The 21368-nt window shown below is 36.5% G+C and overlaps 1 protein-coding gene across 1 annotated transcript; it reads right to left on the bottom strand.

The window, feature by feature from the left end:
- Positions 1-1085: 1085 nt before the first annotated feature.
- Positions 1086-13870, bottom strand: BRMS1L (BRMS1 like transcriptional repressor). The gene is made up of 9 exons (XM_010711680.3): positions 13756-13870; positions 12664-12791; positions 11132-11211; positions 8435-8531; positions 8005-8088; positions 6282-6346; positions 4851-4890; positions 3891-4017; positions 1086-2599 (listed from the first exon to the last, which is right to left on the bottom strand). The coding sequence occupies exons 1-9, from the start codon at positions 13842-13844 to the stop codon at positions 2476-2478; spliced, it is 834 nt and encodes a 277-aa protein (XP_010709982.1). The 5' UTR covers positions 13845-13870; the 3' UTR covers positions 1086-2475.
- Between the last annotated feature and the right edge of the window lie 7498 nt (positions 13871-21368).

The following is a 21368-nucleotide window of genomic DNA, read 5'->3' as shown; positions in this document are numbered from 1 at the left end:
ACTGTGAGATAAAGTATCAACATTCAAGTGTATTTGGAAAGCTTAGGGGCTTGCTGTTACAAGATACCACACTGAATGTTTTTGGGTCACATCAATTGCATTTCAACTAAATACACCCACAGTTTTGTTATGGGAAAAATGAACAGGTCACCTTGCTCAGCAAAAATAGCATCTCCTCTGAAGTATAACAAAGTTATTCTTGTCAGTGCCTATTATTCTTATTTATTTTCCTTTCACGAAGTGTTTAGATCAAGAAATAAATAGTATGCCCAACACCTTATTCCTTTCAGTGCTTCATTGAATTTAATCGCACTTGCAGGTTAAAGCAAAACTACTGAACCTTGAAAAGCTTTCCTGTAGCAGTGCAAACGACAGATGACCAAGAGGTTAACAATGCCTGTACTCCAAATGACTAAAGTCTCCTCAAGACATCTCTTATGACAGTGGGCAAACCATTAACTGACAAAATAATACAAAGATATGTAACCTGTACCAAATACAGCTCATGCAGAAGCAAAACAATTATAAATCATATTTACAGAAATGGAACAGTTTGATCTCAGTTGTTTGACCACCAAGACATAACGCTATGCTTATTAACCAAGTTCATGTGAGCAGTTACTCTGAATAGAGAAACCACGCTCACCAGGTGTCAACCCAAATGGCACAGTAGTACAAAGCAAAGCTCTGCACCCAAAGATATCAGATTAGAAACAACTCTAGAAACAACTGATTGCAACCAGTGTGGTGCAGAATACAGGGAGAAAACAGGTGAACCACTGAGCAATTTAGGGACCTCAGCAACCCGAAGTACAAATGATTTCAAGCCATTCAGGAGCCGAGACATTTTTAAGAGTGCTTAAAATGTAATTTTTAAATGTGCAGAGCAGTGCTTTCATAGCACACTGAAGAAAAAATGTAAGATGAAAAAAACAAGTGTGCACACTCTCAATATTCAAGAGAAAGAAAGCACAAGTCAAGGAGCTTTAAAATGATTTATGCTTTTTGCAAACTTAAATATACTTTGCTTACAGAGTTGTTACATCAGCAGCACCAAGACTAGAAAACAAATAAGCACAACAATGTTGAGGATGTCCACTAACACCAATCATTTATTTATATACTAAGTTAAAAAATACGAATATTTTATTACAAAAAGTTTATCAAACAACTGTATACATACAGTTCATCTTGTTAAAAGCCAATGTCAACTGATACTTTATATATACATTATTCATGTCATACACTTGTAGAAAAGCATCACTCAGAAGAAACTGATTTGGCATTCAGAAAGTAGTTACCACTCTGCACTAAAAGAGACAATTAGTATAGGAATAAACAATGTATATGTTACAATAAAAAATACTTATTTGCTGTGATCCTTTAAACCAAATGGATGCTTTCTTGCTCCACAGAGTCATCGTAAGTGGAGATTAAAGTGCACAAAACCAACACATTAAAAATTCTTCAACGATCCCATCTAACAGTCTAGATGCTTCAAGCACATCACAGTAACATGGAGGATAAAGGATTTTTCTTGGTGGCTTAAACAGTAAGATACAAGAGAAACTCAGCTTTCTAAGCCGCATAAAATAATTCTGGTATACAATGGCGATGAAAGATGAAATGGGTTACAGAAATTTGGAAAATAATGTTTGGTGAAGAAGACAGTGAAAATTTGCCCAGTTATATGATTTCTGGGGAAATATTTCCCTTTTGAAAAAAAACTCACCATATTCCATACAACTATGGATCAAATAATCAAAGCATGCAACAGTATTTACATAATCGTCCCAGCAGCCACCCTTAGTGGGCTGCATATAACACTATCTACTTTACACGTAAATCTTGATGATAATCTGGGGAAGAAGAAAAAAATTACCAATAATATGTTTTCTGTATAATCCTAAGTTAGAAAAGTGCTCCTGAAAAATTTTAACTCAAAATATTAGCTTTGTCTCATTACAAACAATGTAGTAAACCTCACAAAATAGAACACAGTCAGATAGCAGAGCTGTCGAGGGCAATAATTTTAATAAATCAATCCACTTCGGATAAAACAATGCTTTTTGCATGTTACAATCTATTTAAAAGCAACAGCTGAACAAGCTAAATTTACATCCACAAGTGAGTTGCTGGTAATCATGGGTATCATTTTTAATCAAACAAACTGGTCACCAATGAAAAAGAATTTTTTATTTTATTTTTTCCATTTTAAAAGATTAACTTTTAATGAGAAATTCCGAGCCATTACATTGGAGGAGCATACTTCATATCTAGGCACTGGACCCAATTTAGAGGTAAAATGTCTGTCAACATGATTTAACATCCTCAGGTTTCTGAAAGCCATCCGTATGAAGTTTACATACAGCACTACAAATACACATCAGATACTGCTGTAAATTTATAAGGAATACAAAATGCTATTAAATACAACTTTCATCCCATGGCACATCAAGCATGGCTTAGCAATAGTTAGTTGTGGTTATGCTTTATTGAATATTTTCCTTTCTGTAGCTGAGAAATATATAGCTTGGACTTGCTTCCATCCGGTCTTTTGAACCAAACTTCATCATGGTTAATTGTTGTAATTATGGCACTACAGAAAATGGGGGAAGAAGGGTCAGGGAAAGAAAAATAAGAAGCATGTAGAAAAGTTAAGAGTAAAAAAATCTCAAAAACTCCAGCTGTACTGTAAATGAAAATATGTAGTAGGTATAAACACTGGTCTCAGAGGGTACCAGCCCCATTGTAAGGACACAATTTTTTAGTAACTGCATAAGTCTCTAGTAGGTAGTTGAATTTTCAGCCAGCTATTTTTTCTCCTTTTACGAGAAAATCCTCACAACATCTACAAGTACTTTAATTGTTACAAAGGACAGTCACTCATAGTAATCAACAACAGGCTACCCACAGTAAACCCACAATGCGCTAGAAAGCATATCCAGAAAATGCTTAAACATACAAAAGCCCAAGGTGTAGAGCAAAAACAAAGCTTAGATAAATAAATAAATACAAAGAAGAAAGTATTCAACCGTTAATCCCAGCACCAAGACCATGAAAAATAAAGCTAAAGCCTGACTTATTTAATTTAACCAAATCATCCTTACATGATCTTTGCTTTTATGCTCCTTGTGGACACAAAGGAGAGTCCCTAACACAAACACTGGAAAAAAAACACAAAAAAAAAACAAAAAAACAACCCAAACCTTAAAATGTTTCTTCCAAACAGAATTGGTGACAAACAGCTCAAACACAGATTAAAACAGCGGAAGCAGAGGACTGACTCTTTAACTGGGTCCTCTGTGAGAAGACAAGGGAAAATAGCTTAAAACCAAAAGAGAAGATATTTAGACTGGATAAAAGAAAGAAGTTTTTTACAATAAGGGCAGTGAAGTACTGGCACAGGCTGCCCGGAGAGGTTGCAGATGACACATCCCTGAAGGCATTCTAGCCCAGGGTGGATAAGGCCATGGATATCTTGATCTAGTGGATAGCAACTCTGTCACAGCAGAGGGTTTTGAACTCAGTTATCTTCAAGATTCCTTCCAATTCAAACTATTCTGTGATTCTTTAAATTTTGGAAAAAAATAGCTTATCTTTAACAGCAAAAAGTAGTTTTCCATACTATTCTACATCTGGCGAACAGGTCAAAGTCTCAAAGCAACAAAATCTCCGAACACAACCCCTAAATCACAGGCTGGCCAGAAACTGGTTAAGATCTTCAATCCTTCAATAAAATCCCATCCTGAGAAATACATTACCTTCAGTGAAATTCAACTTCGTAAAGATTGCAGGTTATCTCCAATTAAGCCTTATTCTTCAAGGCCACCACGTTGCCTTTTGCTTAACAGGAATATACAGAGCTGTATAAAATGAATAATATTCACCTTGTAGGACATTCATCTTTCTTATCAATGTATATCGTCTGTCCACGTCCATACCACTCTCCATCATAATACAGTCTTCCTTCTTCAGATCTAGCACTATGTAGATGTTTCTCTAATTTGACAGGTGCTAAAATGATCAAATTTAATATCAATTGGCAGAAGGTAAGATTTAGAAATAAACATTCAGTAAATTATTTATACACAGAATATGCAGTTTTTCCATTGTCACCAAGTAGCCTCTCTCTAGATAATTAACTCCAAATGCAAGAAAATTAGAAGATATTTATTTCCAGTTAGATAAATTAAAAGCTGTATTTCCATTTTAAAGGAGTTCTCTTCCATACAACTCTCCTATCTACAATGTCAATTTTCACAATTAGAATAATGCAACAAGACACAGAATATGAAATCTCTTCATCAGTGCATTATCTCAGACTGCAAGCAGTAACTCACCACTGAAGAAACCACTCGCTTGTCTTCTCCCCCTTTTCTTCATTACTCACTACCTCTAAGCATTTGATTTTACCTACAATTAATATGCTTCTTACCTCAGACCATGTTATCATTTACCACTCCTTTCCCACACCTGTTTTTTCAGAGCTGCAGCATTCAGTGAACACAAGGCACGTTTAGAATGCCCCTTTCAAATTCAGGTGATTTTAGTTTCCTGCCTCATTTTATGAAAATATTGGCATAATATACCAATATTCACTAGTATAGCCCACTCTTAGATGTCTTAATTTTTTAAATAATTTTTACAATTCACGCATCAATGACATAATCACCAATCAAGCTGCAACTATCAGCAACTCAGAGGAGGGATAGACAAAATCCACATCTGTCAGTCAGCTCACTCCACCCTGCAGTCAGTATTCCAAGGCTAAAACAAATATAGCCTGCTTCAATGCATCATTGTATATTGCAAGTTCTGTCTTGTGAAATCAAACAGTGTTTACTTACGTTCTGGCTTTACTCTGTGTGGCCCCAATGTAGCCATTGCCTTGAAACAAAAGAAAATGAAGACAGTAAGCAGAATTTTTTTCTTAATTGCCAGATCAAATCAAATGATGTCGTGCAGCATAGCTCAAGACATTTTTATGTGCAGCATTAATGTTATGTGATACTGATGATACTATGAAACGAATACAAACCTGAAGTACTTTTTTGGGGGAAAAACAAACATGTTACTTTATGAACTGCTTAGTTACACTTGCTTTTAACTGTTTGGGGAGGAAAAATGACCTTCTCTAATGAGTTTTGATTTTACGTATCTCAAGTTTTCTAAATAAAATCCTTAAAATGGCCATTATATAATTCTATTTAAAAAATAACAATAATTCTGATACTGAAAAACTAAGTGCTATCTGCACAACCTACTCTCTGGATTATTAAGTTATACCCACAATCAGACAATTCATGCAAGTGAAAATTTGTGAATCATATGCAGCAGCAAAATAGATTTTTAATTTTTGTTGTTGTTGTTGTTGTTGTTGCTATTGCTTTAAATCACATTACACTACAGCAAAGAAACTGAGCGGAAGCTATTTTTTATCTGTGCCTCTGGTGAGACAGGAAAACAGACAGGTTTTCACATCGGCACCACAAGACAGATGGAAATAAACTCAACACCATTTCCCAGAAAGCTTCCGAATTCTTACAACGTAGTTTCCCGCTTCACAAGTTGGAAAGCACTGATTTTTGCCAGAATATAGGGAAAAATTTTCCAACTGCAGATGCAAGGCAAGAATAGCATTTGATTACATCAAGTTACACTAACACTATGGCAAAGATCTGGTAAGACACTCTGTACCCAAAATTTGGATTTATTTTTTTCCAAACATTAATCAGTCAAACGAATTTATCTTCCTGTAAATCCCGATCCTCTTACAGTTGGGAAAAACACAGCATTATACTTTAAGCCAAAAGAAAAAAAAAAAAGGTGTAGTGAGAGGCTGAAGAACATGTATCATCATTAAATGATACATTTACTATCAGAAAACAAAACATATTATATATATTCAAAAATCTTTATTTAAACAAAACACTATCAAACTATCATAGCATGACAGACTTTGGTAGAAACAATGAGAAATCAGATGGCCTTGATACAGGCCTCAAGTTCACTCCATCACAGAAATCAGAGATGAGAAATACTTAGGCAGAACTTTTGCCATCTCCTTTTCAGATTCCTTTGCATGATTTGCGTAGAGGCAGGAAAAGTTGCAAAAGCATGGCTCAAACTGGAATCATTAACAGACCACTGAATAAGTACATACCTGTACTTAAGTCTTGATGGTATTAGAAATGCATTTACATATTTCTATTAAGGAAAAGGAATAGACAAGAACCCAAAGCAACCCAAAGCTACAGGCATTCATGCTTTCATCTTACCTTCCTTATTGTCGTCCAGTCTTCAAGTATATCAAGGTCTTGTAACATATAAACTATATAGGGGCGTGAAAAAGTTAGGGAAAACTCTTCTAAACAGTGATAATACTTATATATTAATATAATTTTATTTATTTATATAGTAATATACTTAATATTTTAAAGATTGAACGAAGATATTAAGATATTTGTCTCACAGAAAAAATACCTGAGTGAAGTTGAAGCTCAGTAAAAATAAATGCATCTTTGAATTAGGCAACCTAGAAGTATACTTCTGAAGTTATTAAAAGAAGTAATAGCACGTATATATTCATACTATTGGAATTCAACATAAAAATAAGATTAATGACTGTCATACAACCATACCATCCCTGTTCCAAAAATCATTCTACTTGCAATGTTATAAATTACAGTTAGAACTTCCTGCGATTTTAATATGCCACTAAAAAACCATCTGCACTCGTATAATCTCTTCTAAAGTTATCATTTTTAAGGTATTCTACATTCTATTTGAAACTTCAAGAATCCTTCAGCATTTTTGTATTTGTTTTAATTTGCTCTAAATAAGAGAGAATTACAAATCAAGAGCACTGTAGAATTCCTAGGTACTTGCTTTACATAGATCTCTGCAAAGTGACCAGTTCACAACTACCTTAAAATCATAAGCAATAACAGCATGGATTAGGGACAGGAGGAAAATGGAATACTCAGTTTCTTTCTTAGGAGACAAGAATCTTTCTTCAAACTTTAGAAATTTCAGCTGCACTGTATGCTCATCTACAGCTTTATAGAAGATACTGGTACAAAATTCTTAAACACTATACCCATTCTACAGGAACCTCAAGCTCAAAAAATGCCTATAAAAATTAAGAATTCCAGGAATTGAGACAATTAATCAGAGGGTTCTGAAGACTTGGAGATTGTTAAGAAGTCATAAGTTGAGTTGAAGATGCCCCAGTAAGAGAAGCAAATCTATGAAGTAGAAGTGACACAAATTGCACTTTGCAGATATAACGCCTGTTTCTGCTTTCATTTTGTAGCTAACTGTTCATCAGGCTGAATCTCCATTACACTGAGAGCCAACACTTTACCTCATATACTGTCTTCCATCCAATTAACCTTTAAAGTGACTGTAGTAATGAAAAGTTACTCATTATTCATTTATGTCCAAAAAGAGTATTTATTTTCAGAGCTATCACCTTTCTATGTCTCCACCTAAGAAAAAAAACTTTTCCTAACTTGCAACAACTATGTAAGCCCTTTTGTTCTCAATCTCTTCTCCCATATTCCTTGCTCTTCACAAAAACAGGACCGAGAATGCTTCAAGATACATTCTTCGTTACGTGCAGTGCATTCCTTAATATACATAGGGCCCAGTTCAGGAGCTCTTCCTTTCCTTCTAACTATACTGCAAAAATGATGTCAAGTACCTACACCAAATACTCTAAAGATGAGCCAAACAGCTCCTATTTTTCTAAGAGACAGATATTTTTATAAACAGTCTCTGTACATAGCTAGTAATTATAGATTCCTAATTTTAATTTTCATGACAGGATGTGTCAACTAGGCTTCTCTAATCTCAATTAGAATACCACCTGCCATTCAAAAATAAATTTTGAGAATGCATTATCACTTCAACTTGTTGTTAATGACGTATGTAATATGACTAGCTATAAAATAGTAGTGAATACTGCCAGAATGATCAATGATTTCAATGAAAGGATATCTGATACAACAACAGGCTTTTTTTTATCAGGACTAAATGGATCCTTCCTTTTTTTCCTTGACTGTAGCTCATCATTCCATAATTCTGAAAAGAAATAATAAGAATGAGTGAATCAGAAGTGCATATACCTAGTTGCTGTCACAGAAAAGAAAATCTGAGAAGTGTTTGTTTTTATTTCTGGGCAATCTGGTGAGATGATTCTGAATAGAACAAAAGTGTCACAAGATCATGCAGTCATAGATGAATATTCTCTAAAGAATGAAAAGTTTGGACGAAAGTTTGTTTTAAGCTTAAATTCAAACCCATCCTACAAACCTTACACTGTTGTTCAGAATAGCATTCTATGGAATAACTTGAAACTCACAGAAATAGTATAGCTACCTGAATTTTTTTTAATAAAAAAAAATTAAAAAATTACATTTTCACTCACCTGAGGTAATGTCAATGCTATGTCTGTCTTCTTCAAGTCTTCTAATCTTCTCTTCTAGCTCACTTTGTACAGTATCATACAACAGAAGCTTTTCACTCTAAAATAACAAGAAATGAAGCATGACTAAGTTCTGTATTACAGTAATTTAAAGGCTCAGCAGAAGGAAAGAACAGATTTGAGGTGAATGCTTTACAGAGCTGTAAAGCATACAATATAGCCCTGTACTCATTTCCTTATCATGAGATCCCAGCTCCTCAGAGATGGCACATTCACTTGGCATCAGCATATGTATGGTTATCAAGTATCAGTACCAAGAACAACCAAGTATACAAAGCACATAGCCAGACCTCCAGAATAGTGCTCAATATTTTCCTTTTGGATAGCAAAGATTTATTCACAGTGAGTAACCACAAAACATTAAAGTTCTACTCCAGCTTTCTTAAAAGTTAATGTTTCCATTGAAAGTGCTTTATTAAGTCTCCAATGTTAATGAGATTGTATTAATTTATAGAGAATTATCATCTACTACTATATTATTTGCAATTACCTTTTCCCACAGAACTGATATATCTACTCATAGTAGAAAGAATCTACAGCACACACAGAATACTCTAGACAGTTGTGAAAGCAAAACTGTGTACCTTAAAGCTGTGAGAAACATTCTTAAAACTGCTTTAGAAAGATTAGCTAGTTCATCAATTTAAAAGATTATCTCTGATTCACATAGATTAACAAAATGCCTCCAATGCTCTTATATAAAAAGTGCTAATAATGCACCAATGGAAATACACCCTGATGCAAGCTTTCTACAGTATGTTGTAGTCTAACCTCTTTTCCACCTACAGGTATTTTGGAAAGAGAAAAATGAACTTTTTGTACAGCTACTCTCAATTATAACACCCTATATTGAGGTGATAAGGAAGTTATACAATATCTGTATTGAATAGTTGCCCTTTTAAAGGCAGTTTCTAAACACACTTAACTCTCTAAAACTAGAACTTTAATTAAAGAAAGAAATTAAGCTGAGTTTCACTTGCACACTTCCTAAAACACAAACAGGAAGCACAACTGACTTACATTCTTAAGTTCATGTTCACTGACCAACACCACTAACAACTTGAGGAAACAGAGACTTGGACTTAATCACTGAATGAAAAAACAACAACAAACAACCAGCTTAAGTACCACAAGTCACTGCATCTACTCATTTGCCACCATATCTCTGCCAGAGGTTGCAGACCTAGAGCCAATTCAGCAGATCTCTGTATCTCAACTGCTTCTGCCCACAGCACAGCATAGTAACAGAAACTTACAACACCAATGTTCAAATTGAACGCTGAAGCAAAATCAGTGAAACAAATCAGCTCAGGAATAAAAACAACTGAATACTCCTACTCCAATAGATATCTGTGTGGTTAACATTCCCTTCAAGTTACAAAGTACTTGTGTTCCACAGATCCCCCCTTTACATATTTCTCAACCCGTTACCACTAAATAAAAAATAATCCTCAATTGAACTGAAAATCCAAAAGCATTCTTATATATACCTGAAGTGTCAAATGAGTACTATTTATTCTGATACCATTTTAAAGCTTCCTTTTTAAAATGAAATACTGTTTGTGTTTAGACACCTGTTTTGCTGCTAGTCTTGATAACAAATAAGGTGTGAGAAGATGTTACGGGCAACAGAGGCATTCTTGCTGAATAGCTATACTCAGAGCAACGATTCTACAAGCAGCATTACTGATTTCAAAGAGCTTTTCTCCAGGGACCCTTCTTGGATGGTGCATGTTTGAATCCCAAATGTTCCACTGTAAAAGAATAGCAGCAAAACAAGCAACAAGGACAACCTTAAAGATGAATAATACACAGCCAAAGAAAATCATTCAATTGTGGATAAGAAATCCTGCGAATCTTAAAGCATTCTGACCAACCTCAGGATTGTATTCACAGGAATGAAGAGAGCCAGTAATGAACGGTCTGTCTTACATTGTACCTTTTCTTTTGTAAGGCAACCAGAAAATGGAATTTTAAATAGTATGTGTGTACACTCTTAATTTAGTGTCAGAATAAGAACCAGGAATTTCAAGAACACAGTCAGCCACCTTGAAGAACACACATTTAAGCCACTGTAAAGAGATGCTGAGGAGGACTACAATGCACGCATGAGGATCTAAGCAGTTCCGCCCCAGGGTCAGACACACAGGTACTTAGTATTTGGACTACAGTACCACTATTTACATGCTTCAATGGAAATGTTATGTTCAAGCAGAGAAACATTTTTTCAAAAGCAGTCACAAGAACAGCAACTCTATCCCTAGCTGATCGAGATATCTTAAAAACTGAATAAGACTATTATAATCACAAAAATGTAAGGTGCTTTTTGCTAAAATTATGGTAGATATTTTAGTTACTGGTCTTGGTAAATATTGTACCAAAATGATTTTTACCAGTCTCATTTTACTAAATAAGAAAATTACACTTGTATGAAAGCGAACCTATTAGAAACCTAACTTTGATTGCTTTGAACAAGCTTTTACATGGATTTTGATATCACAAAAGGATCACGTTAAAATAGCAAGTAACAGCAATAGAAAAATTAGAACATAAAAAATTAAAACATAAAAATATGCACTGAACTTGGAAAGCATGACACACAGTAAAGGAAAATGATTGATACAGAATAGCTGGCACAACCTCACAGTGCTGTCGAGAGGCTTGAATTTCACATTCATACTTGTTCTTCACAGATTCCAGACAAAGCTCTCTATAGATACCTGCCATCAAACAAATGACAACGTTACTTTCTTTAGCTAATATCTGATTTCAAAATTCTCTTTTAAGATTGCCTTCAAGTCCCAAAATATGTACAAAAGGGAAAAAATAGATATATTTTGTTTGGCAATTAATCCCCTTTAATTCATTAAATCTAAATATCTGAAGAAAAATAAATACTATCACTTTTTGCCCTATCTGTCAACAGTTATACTAGTTACCATGCTAACCTAACAAAATAGGTCTATTTCATACAGCCTACCAAATTACCCTGGATATCTTCAAATTTCAAACACATAAGTATTCACCTATTCTACTTTCTAATTACTATTTTAAATAATACTTTGAGAGTTTCAAATAGCTGGAAAACAGAATGAAAGAATGAGCTTTTACAAATGAATGTGTGGAACAAGGTTTGCTTTACGCAGCACGACACTAATAAATCACATCATTTAACAAGACTATTCCACTCAATGAAATAGACTTCAATGAAATAAGAGTGTTTCTGAGTATTAAGTCTATTTCTTGCACCTATCAATTCATAGTCACTGCTTATTTGCAGTCCTTATGAGTTACTTGCTGGAGCTCAAACCCTCATACTACCCACTTCTGTCAAGGCTATGAAACAGTAAGAGCAAATAAAACCTCTTTCTGCAATTTCTGGCATCCTCTGAAATGACTTTCTGAATCTCAGTGAGTTGAAGACAAAATGAAAAAAGAAAAAAAATTAAAATATCTGATTTCTAGACTTCAGAAAAGTTGTAGAAAGAGCTCAGGAAAAATACTACATTGGAACATTGATTTTCATTGCTGTTGAAGACTTGAACCAGGAGAATCCTTAATATTCTGCCTGTTCACACCCACCTACATCAAAGCACTGACGGAAAGTCACATTTAAAACTAAAAAGCTAAGGGTGGTTTCATGTCACACCTCCTGGGAAGTTCAACTTGGAATCTTCATCTTCTGCAATAGGCAAAAGTACTACTCAGAATTAATCAAGTAGATTTTGGATAAAGATCTTAAAACCCAGAAATGCCAGGTCACCAGCTAAGGGAAAGCATTATGAAGACTATCAAAAGAGAGAAAAGCGCCACAGACCAGAAGATTTCAATTTCTCTTCACAGCCTGGAGTCAAAAGTAACAATGAAGCATCAAAGTTTACTGTTTCTAATTTAGAAACTTTGTGCTCACTACACAAAGACAGCTATTCAATGAAAAATAAGCCATATTTTTAGCATGATGTTATCAGACAAATAAAGAAGAGAGAAGCAACCTATTCAATTTGACTTGAAAAATATTTTAAGTTTAAAACCATGACACAGTGTTTCAGTGTTTTTAAAACATACTCTTGTAGCAATTTTAAAGTAAAAATCATAGCAATTGATAAAATTGATGTTTAAATGAATAGCAACGTCATATTGTTGAAATAGAAACATTCATTTTGTATGCCTACCTGCCACCTTGGTTCTGATTTGCATGTTTTCTTGTAATGCTGCCAATGGTTCTAAATATTCAGGTGCTTTTCCAGCTATGACCTCTTGCAGTTTTGCATCCACTTGGCTTAATCTTTCTTTGTAAAGTCTGAAAACAATAAACATTTTAAAATATATATATATTTAAAGTAAGTACAAAGTAGAAGGAATTTTAAGAAGAGCTAATCTGACTCTTTGTTAATATCATGGTGCACCTACAGAAGTAAATTAAAGATTTGTTACCATTTAAATTTTCCATGCTTGCATTACTGGAGGGAGAAAAAGATTTTTAGATAGAAACTCATTTTCTTGTCCACATACCTGCTCCTACAGAACCACAAATGAAGGAAAAAGACAGGCAGGCTCTTACTGAAGCAGCCCTCACTCTATCTCTGGTGAAAACCCACATATCAAATACTATCAAAAATATCACATCCACTTTTGAGTACACATGGCTCTTCATTTCTTCTCTTCTGCTTACTAGGTCTTCACTGAGCGATATAGATACTGTGGTAAACTACCAACAGACCTAACACTAGTTTCACTGTCAGTATTGGTATCTGGTTTGCAGCGATCACAAGAAATTTTCATCGATGCCAGCAATAAAAACTGCTACGATGCCTTACAAAAAACCCTCGTGTCTAGTTCAGCAAACACAATGCTTGAGTCTGTTTATACAAGTCGTACATATACACAAGGAGAAGGAGGATCCTGGTATACCTCTCCAAAGACCATCATTCCTTGGTGCAACAGAACCACACCTGCCCTTTACCGCAACACTTCAGAACTATTCTTACAGCAAAACAGAAATAAATACATTTATGTACGTATACATGCATATGCATACACATACTGTATACATCATGTGCATGTGTCTCCTTGGTATATATTCTTCCCTTTCAGAGACACCAAAGAGAAAGTATTCTGGAGCAACTGCCTGCAAACCACATCAGAACTTTCAACCATTATTCTTCTCCAAAAATAATATCCAGATATTTGAAAGACAAGAAACACCAGTTGCACACAATATTTTCACAGAACAGACCCTCAAATGAGGCACTTAAGATACTTACTGATCTTTGAGATCTGTAAATTGCTTTTCAAGATTGGACATTTCATCTAAACACTCCATTCTTCTCCTCTCACAGTCTTCATCATCCATTTCTAAGAATAAGAAAAGGTAATATATTTTGAACAATGTAACCAAGTAGACTGCATAGTTTTCTTCTAAAACTTGAAGAAAGTCTGAATTTAAGCAATAAACACATCAACCATCATATTACTATGCTACAGCAGGTTACAATAAACCACTTGTCACATTAAGTAAGAAACTTAAGTTCAATTCAAGAAGTCCCATGAAGTGCTATTTTTCTTTCTCACACCAAAAAACAACATGATTGTAAGATTTCAAGAGGTTAAATCTCATAAATGACGATGTAAAATGCTGATGAAAGTGTGAAACAGAACAATTAATCCTTGTATAGCACATCAGATGAGAAGCAGCATTACTCATGAAGAGTTATTAGCCATAACTGAAAATTCAAGTGTGTCCTGCATCAGTATGAGTAAAAGAAATCCCTGGAGACCAAGTTCAAATGTTGTGCCTGTCATATGTAATTCAAGGTTTGTTTCATTAACATCCATTAAAAAGAAGAATGTAACACTTGGTTTTGAAACAAGGTTTCATCCTCTTTAATTGGAAGAGCTGTTTGAAGCTAAAATATTCATGTAGAAATATCTGTAGCTCATCTCAATGACCATTAAAAAAGACTTTGTAACTAAACAGTTTTTAACAGCAAAACCTAAAAAATATAGGATTTTTACAGAAACTTCATTTCGTATGCTTTTATGCAGCAAGAGTTATTAAATTATTTTCAGAGCTTTTGTTTTAAGTCATACTTCTGATTTTTTCTCTAGTTTATGTAACAGACATAATGGTAAGGTATAATAAACACTCACTTTTTGGGCAAGAATTTTTGGCTCTTGCCAAAGGGACGTCTAAACGTCAGTTGTTACCTCCATTCCCATTTCTTAAACTACAAAATAGAAAAATCATTAACACTGTGAAGTGGTAGCTCCCATTGACCTTCAGGTAAACACCTTGACAAGGTGAACTAAAAGTTTCAGTTTAGTTTTCTTTTGTTGAAGAAAGAATTTTCTATCTTTTTCCCTGCTTTTACAGTGGATTACATAAACTAAAAGTTGGGAAGAGTTTCCCCAAGACAGCATTTCTTGCTTCTATTTTCCTTCACACAGAAACCCCATCTCTGTCTCTGCCCTTTTAGATTTAGCAAAGCACATCTCAAGAGGATAGAAGATGGATGTAACAAGCAGCAACCACAGAATGGAAAACTGCTGAATTTTAGTGACATGCAATCTTCTGCTGTACTTGGCAAGCAAGGATAAAATGGAAACTTCTAAACTCTATTCCTATCAAAGACACGCCAGTTTCCAGGGTATTTCTGAACCCAGTACTTCATTAACCACAGTTCTCCATGATAACGAACTGAATTTCTAGACCCAAAGCTTCACCAGTCCTGCCCACTGTGTTTTAAATAGAAGAGAGGGAGAACAAGCTCTGCTAAGGTATATAAGGGGTAGAGATGTCCTGAAGCTGCTTTACCTCAGCTGCATCTCAAAGAAACAGCTCTCTGGTTAAGGCACAAGTGACTAACCATTAACCAGTGTTAGAAGGGCAGAGAGCCATGCAGCCAGGAGCCAGGGCACAAGAGGAGAGCTTGACTAAGAGGAGGCCGTGCCCAGCACCGCAGTCACTCCAGAAAACAGCTGACAGAGAGGCCAAGAAGGGCCCCAAACCAAGCACAGATGCTCTGCATCAGCTCTTCTAGTCCAAAAACAACTCTGAATGCCTTTGCCTCTTCCTCGGTCAACTTTTCATTGCTTTGTGTGGTCTCATATGCCAGCTCCAAAAAAGGCAGCATTCAAGCCTTCATTCTTGTTTTGCAGAAGAGTAAGTGATTTGCAAAGATGAGAGGAACCCGCATATCACCTCCCTGACTCAGAGGAACCTATTAACTCAGATCTGCCACTAAGATCCCTTGATGTCTGAAGTCTGTTCTACATTTCTTTTTACTAAGATCATACCTTTCCATTGAAATAAACACAGCTTTTAAGTTTGAAAACCACACTGGCCCCTTCAGCCTGTGTATGAAAACCAACAGGCAGCAGAGAAGTATGTCCAAATGAAAGACTGCAGTTCCTTATACTACAGTCAGTACAAGCAGAAAACTTTGACAAAGCTTTAGGAGATGACCTAGCCTGAAGAGAGAGAAAATTTAAAGCTGGAACTTCTAATAAATGCTTAGCACACAGGGAAGAGTGCAAGAGGAGAGAAATACGCTCTAAAGGCATGCCTTAAAAGGCATGATTTCAAATTCCCGTTCTCAAAAATAAGGCAGATCTTGAAACCCAGAATAAGATTGAAAATCAGATTAAAGAGCAAAGCTTTAGTTGGCAGTTCAACGTACTACCTGAGCCCAAATGACTGGGCAACTTTCACCTCAGTCAGATTTAAGGAATATGGCAGTTACATTACTTTGTGAGTTACCTGAAGCTTTTATGTGCTGTAAAAATAAAGATTCTCTAAAGTTTGAAAGATCTGCCCTGTGAAACAAGATGAGACCAAGAAAACACTGGGATCCAGATCATTTCCTACTTTCTTCTTCAGCTCAAGCACACATTTCAGATTTGTCCAGGAATTGTTTTGGTTCTATGTGTGTTTCAGCAAGCAATTAATTCAGAATTTTTCCCTTATATCAACATGGATTTTATTGCTTGTGGATTTTTTTAGGACAACAAATGTAAAACAAACAAACAAACTAATAAAAAAACACATTAGAACAGCAGCCTTTTCTGAAGATCAGTGCAACTCCTCAACACTGAAGGGAAAGGGAATTGCATCTTATGTTTTTATCCTCTGTTGCAAGAAAACAAGAAAACACATTGGCATGAGGGCACAGCGGACACTCTTGTACTTACTGAAATAAAACAGAGCTTGTTCAAATCTCCCCTCAGCTACCTGTACACTCAAAAAAATGTTTGACTTCCTGTCTAGAAGTCTACATTCTACCTACAACACTGAATAATAATCTTCTGTTGTTTCATCTTTATTTTGCCCATTAACCATTTTCAAGTCTTAAGACTCCTGAAATATCTTGAATTCCTCAATTACAGAACTTCTTCCTATCTTTAAAGAACAGTTTAGTGAATATTCAGTAATGAAAAAGTAAAAGTTTTCAGATTATATCTCACAGCTTATCTGTTGAAAATTTATATTGCTAGAAATGGGAACAGCTCATTATATATTAAAATACTTGCTAACGGCCCCGTACTGTCTCAACACTTCACATTAGGTTTCATACTACACAGAGCATTTGGGGCATTTTAAATCACTTTCAGAATTACAGTCATTCTTTCCCTACTACATTCAAATAATCCAACTCAGCAACCAGGGCAGCTCAGTTTAAAGATCAAAAAAAAAGTACTGAAAACACAAGAGTACCTAACATAGCTCTTATTAATAAGCTGTGGCCTATAAAAAATGCTCTATAAAATGCCCAAATTCTCATCTTGGATGGTGAGCATAACTTGTGGCTTTTTTATTCATCCGTGATATGCTACTCTGGGCCTTTGCCAATATTAAAAAACAACACAACACTTTACTAAATACATATCAACAAAAGGAACAGAATAAAAACGGTGCCAGCTCTCAAGGGCAAGTTAATACTGCTTCTGACTGCACCTTCTATTTTCTCAGGCATCCACTGGGAGAGAATTTAAAAAAAAAAGAAGTTAAATGCAAGTAAAACAAATAACAAATTTATGAGAAAGAACTTGAAGGGGTTCTCTCTCTTTTTTTTTTTTCCCCTAGTAATTTTAATTAATACTTATTTCCTGCAGTGCTGATCGTCTTGTGTCTGTAGAAGCAACACGCCTCCATGGATTAAATTCATATTTGTCAAGACACTGAGACAAGCATGTAATTTCCCATAGTCATCACTTTTAAAGTGCTGCCATAAAAGCATTTCTCCGTGGAATGCAACAGGGTTTCTTGTATGGTTTTAAAGAAACACACACTACTTTCACTTAAAACATTGCTCCTCCTGCATCCCCGCTAAAGACTATGGAAAGGCAACAGCATTACTTGCCCTCATTTAAAAATAATAAAAAATAATAATAATAAAAAAACAAAATGGACTTGCAAAATTCAAAGTTTGCTTTAAAAAGTCAATTACCAAAAATTATAAACAAGAATACAGGCAAATTTTGAAAGAGAAGAAGCTTCAAAGCCTGCGGCTGGTACTAACAGACAGTCTTCCCTTCACCAGAGCCAGGGAGTTGGAGGAGAGAAAGCTACATTTATATCTGTCATATTAAGTTCTTAAGTTCTTTACTATGAGAATGGTGAGGTGCTGGAACAGGCTGCCCAGAGAGGTTGTGGATGCCCCGTCCATCCCTGGAGGTGTTCAAGGCCAGATTGGATGAGGCCCTGGGCAGCCTGGTCTAGTATTAAATGGGGAGGTTGGTGGCCCTGCATGTGGCAGGGGGGTTGGAAATTCATGATCCTTGAGGTCCCTTCCAACCCTGGCCATTCTGTGATTCCGTGATATCAAGCTCCCTTTCCCACATAGGAAAAAATGAGAATTAAAAAAAATAAATAAATTAAGACATACTGTTTGGCTAGAAAAATAGAGAAGAGGCAGCTTATATAACAGTAACCTACATAAACTGCATAACCTATTTCAAGACAAGCAGGAAGAGCCACTGGGCTAAGTAAATAAGGGTTACTGTTGCAGTACTGCTCCTGGACCTCATCAAGGAGTCCTTTGCAACCCCATGTCTCACCTCCTTGTCACTGAATAAGCTTGCGCATTCCTCCTCTACTCTATGTTTTCCCTCTGAAAGATTTAACAAATGGTATCTGTACAGTTTTTTTTGAAAAATGGTCATGTTCAGGAGGGAAGAGCCATCTCCATTTATTTATTTTCTCAAACATTCAAGTCCACATTCAATTCTGATAATAAAAGAATAGAAACATTCCTTCCTAAGTCACATCAAAAAGGAACAGAGCAGGCTGCTGTGCAAACAGGGACATAATTAGACATGCTTTTCACACTTAAAATGTGATACCTGCAGCTACTTGTCCTGATATCCTCTCTCAAATTTACTTTTCTTCCAACATAATAACCACCAGTACACACTGATGCTGCCCACATTAAGCTTCATCAAGCCTACTCAAGGCAAGTGAAACACATCTTTCTGGCTCTTTTTTTTTTTTTTTTTCCCAACTGAACAACTTCAAGAGAATGGGGGGTAAGGCAAGACTAATCAGCCTTTCTCAGCAGTAGATCTGTACCTGGATCAATGAACTGTTCACATGTAATAGCCCAACTATTTATAAAGTTCGGTGCGCATACATGTTTCACCACAGAATAGCTTTGTACACACTGGTTCAGTTTGCAGCAGTTTCAGTGAACAGAAACCAAGTTTAACTATCAAGTTAAATTCAAAGCTTCACCAAGCACTTATCAAATGTAGTCAAATATCCACAGAGAGCATAAGAGTTTGAAACAATGATTTGTTCTTCAGGCAGCTTCCAACCATACATGTTCAGTTCAGGATATATTATCTAAAAGAAAACCATAATTGCTTTGGAGAAATAGGGGCCTCAGTACTATCTATTCTGAACTAGTAATCTCTTCATCAAATCAGTTGCTATTATAGACACAAATAGAAACAATGTTTGTAATAATTTTGCTAGTTCTTGCAAGCCCATACCTGGATGTGCTCCATGGTTTATGGACTGAAAATATCTCCCGAGTAATACTGCATTAGATGAGAGAAGCAAGATGTTCCCTCAGATCAGGAAACTGCCAAGAACTTCAGGATCTCTGCTTCAAGAAACCTCCTGTCTAAACCTGTGCAAGTCATCAGTCTTAAATTCACAAAAATGTGTGCTGAGTTAACAGATGTAAATTGGAGATCTTTACATATTCTAACAAAATTGCTATTTATGACTTCTGTTGCTATGGAGCTGCAGTCTACCTAAGCATTAGTTTACATAGCCCCCAGTACCTCTCATTCACAAATAAAATTCTTCACTCAGCCATTTTCGCTATTTCACTTTTTAATGGACTATTTTTCTGACACTTAGCATACAAAGGCCCAATATCACTGAAGACAGAGCAAGAAACAAGGACAGGAAAGTACGCTGCACCAAGAAGGGTGAGTAAGGATGAGAGGAAGGATGGTGACAGTTTGATCCAAGCAGATAATAATCAATCAGCTGCCTAGAGCTGTAAAGTGGGGTTCAATCAGCGATATTTGCCCAAGGGCATGTCTATACTTTCTCAGCACGGCAGCAGCAAAGCTTTTCTAGCGCTGGTAGAGCCTTCACTCTACACTGTTACTGCAGAGCCAACTTAGATGACCCTGTATCATACCTGTGGGCTTCCACAGTTTTCTACCCAAAAACAGCCCAGACAAGAGGAGGCTCCATGGAACCACCAGATCAGGGCTTTCCCTGGAATGAAGTCAGTGTGAATATAAAAGCCAGAGAATGTTAATAGTCAAGATCTCCCAGATCTTCTAATATAAGATAACAATGAATTAATAGTATATTGAGGGTTTTAACACATTCAGATAAACCAACTGTAGGTCAATGCATGTAAAAATGCAATTTCAAAGATGGAAGAGGTAGGACGCTTAGAACCACACGAGCCCTGCGCTCATACCACAAGTCACTGTGCTGCTACAAGCATGGGCCTGGACCAGGACAGTGCACTGTAAATGCAAGGAGCACATTCCAGCTACCAGAAGCTTGCCTCAGGACCACAGCCAGCACTGAGCACAGCTCCAGCTTTTGAAAGAATCACAGAGTTGTTTGAGTTGGAAGGCACCTTCAACAGTCCATTTAGTCCAACTCCTCTGCAATGAACAGGGACACCTACAGTTAGATCAAGGTGCTCAGAGCCTGGTCCAGCCTGCCTTTGACTGTCTCCAGAGATGGGCAGACCACATTTCTAGGCAAACCATTCCAGTGTCTCATTAGCCTTACTGCTTTTTTTTTTTTCCCCCTCCTATCCAAACCAAATCCCCTCTCCTTAGCTTGAAAACATGCCCCCTTGTCCTGTTTAACAGAGTCCTATGCCTTCTTTCCTATAGCTCCCCTTTAGATACTGAAAAGCCAGTGCATCCAGTGACAAAGGTCCCATGTGGGCCAGGACCTACGGAGACCCAATGATGCCAGACTGCAGAGCACTCTCCAGAGGATCAGCATGGATGCCAATAAGTGACAAGTTTCTAATTTAGCCCTTAAAATGATGAAGTAATCTCGGACAGGAAACTTTTCTTCTGGCAGGGTGGCAGGTGAACAGGTGTTAGATTCACCTTTCACATGCTAAATCAACCCCAGCCCGCGGTCCTGAGCAAGTTAGGCATAAAAAGAAGGGGCCTTTAGCAGAGCAGGGTTTAACGCTGCGCAGAAGAGGTCAATGGCACTGACAGGTCCCCTCCCACCCAAACAGGCCCCAAAACACCCAACAGAAATGCTCGGTTTCGCCTGCGAAGAAACAGGCGGACGTTGGCTCCGGCCGCGGACCGAAGCCCCATCGAGGCCCCACACAGACAACGCGGCACCACGCGGCCCGGCCCGCACGGCACCAGG

Source organism: Meleagris gallopavo, chromosome 5 (assembly GCF_000146605.3).
Source record: "Meleagris gallopavo isolate NT-WF06-2002-E0010 breed Aviagen turkey brand Nicholas breeding stock chromosome 5, Turkey_5.1, whole genome shotgun sequence".
NCBI lineage: Eukaryota > Metazoa > Chordata > Aves > Galliformes > Phasianidae > Meleagris > Meleagris gallopavo.
This window is presented reverse-complemented; position numbering and strand designations above follow the sequence as displayed.

Excerpts from the sequence above, each read along its gene's own strand:
- BRMS1L (XM_010711680.3), bottom strand. The coding sequence starts at position 13,844 with ATGGATGATGAAGACTGTGAGAGGAGAAGAATGGAGTGTTTAGATGAA. Across the intron at positions 8,089-8,434 it reads TAGCATTGACATTACCTCAG|AATTATGGAATGATGAGCTA; the intron begins GTGAGTGAAAAT and ends ATTTCTTTTCAG. Across the intron at positions 6,347-8,004 it reads AAAGCCTGTTGTTGTATCAG|GCCCCTATATAGTTTATATG; the intron begins ATATCCTTTCAT and ends TAACTTTTTCAC.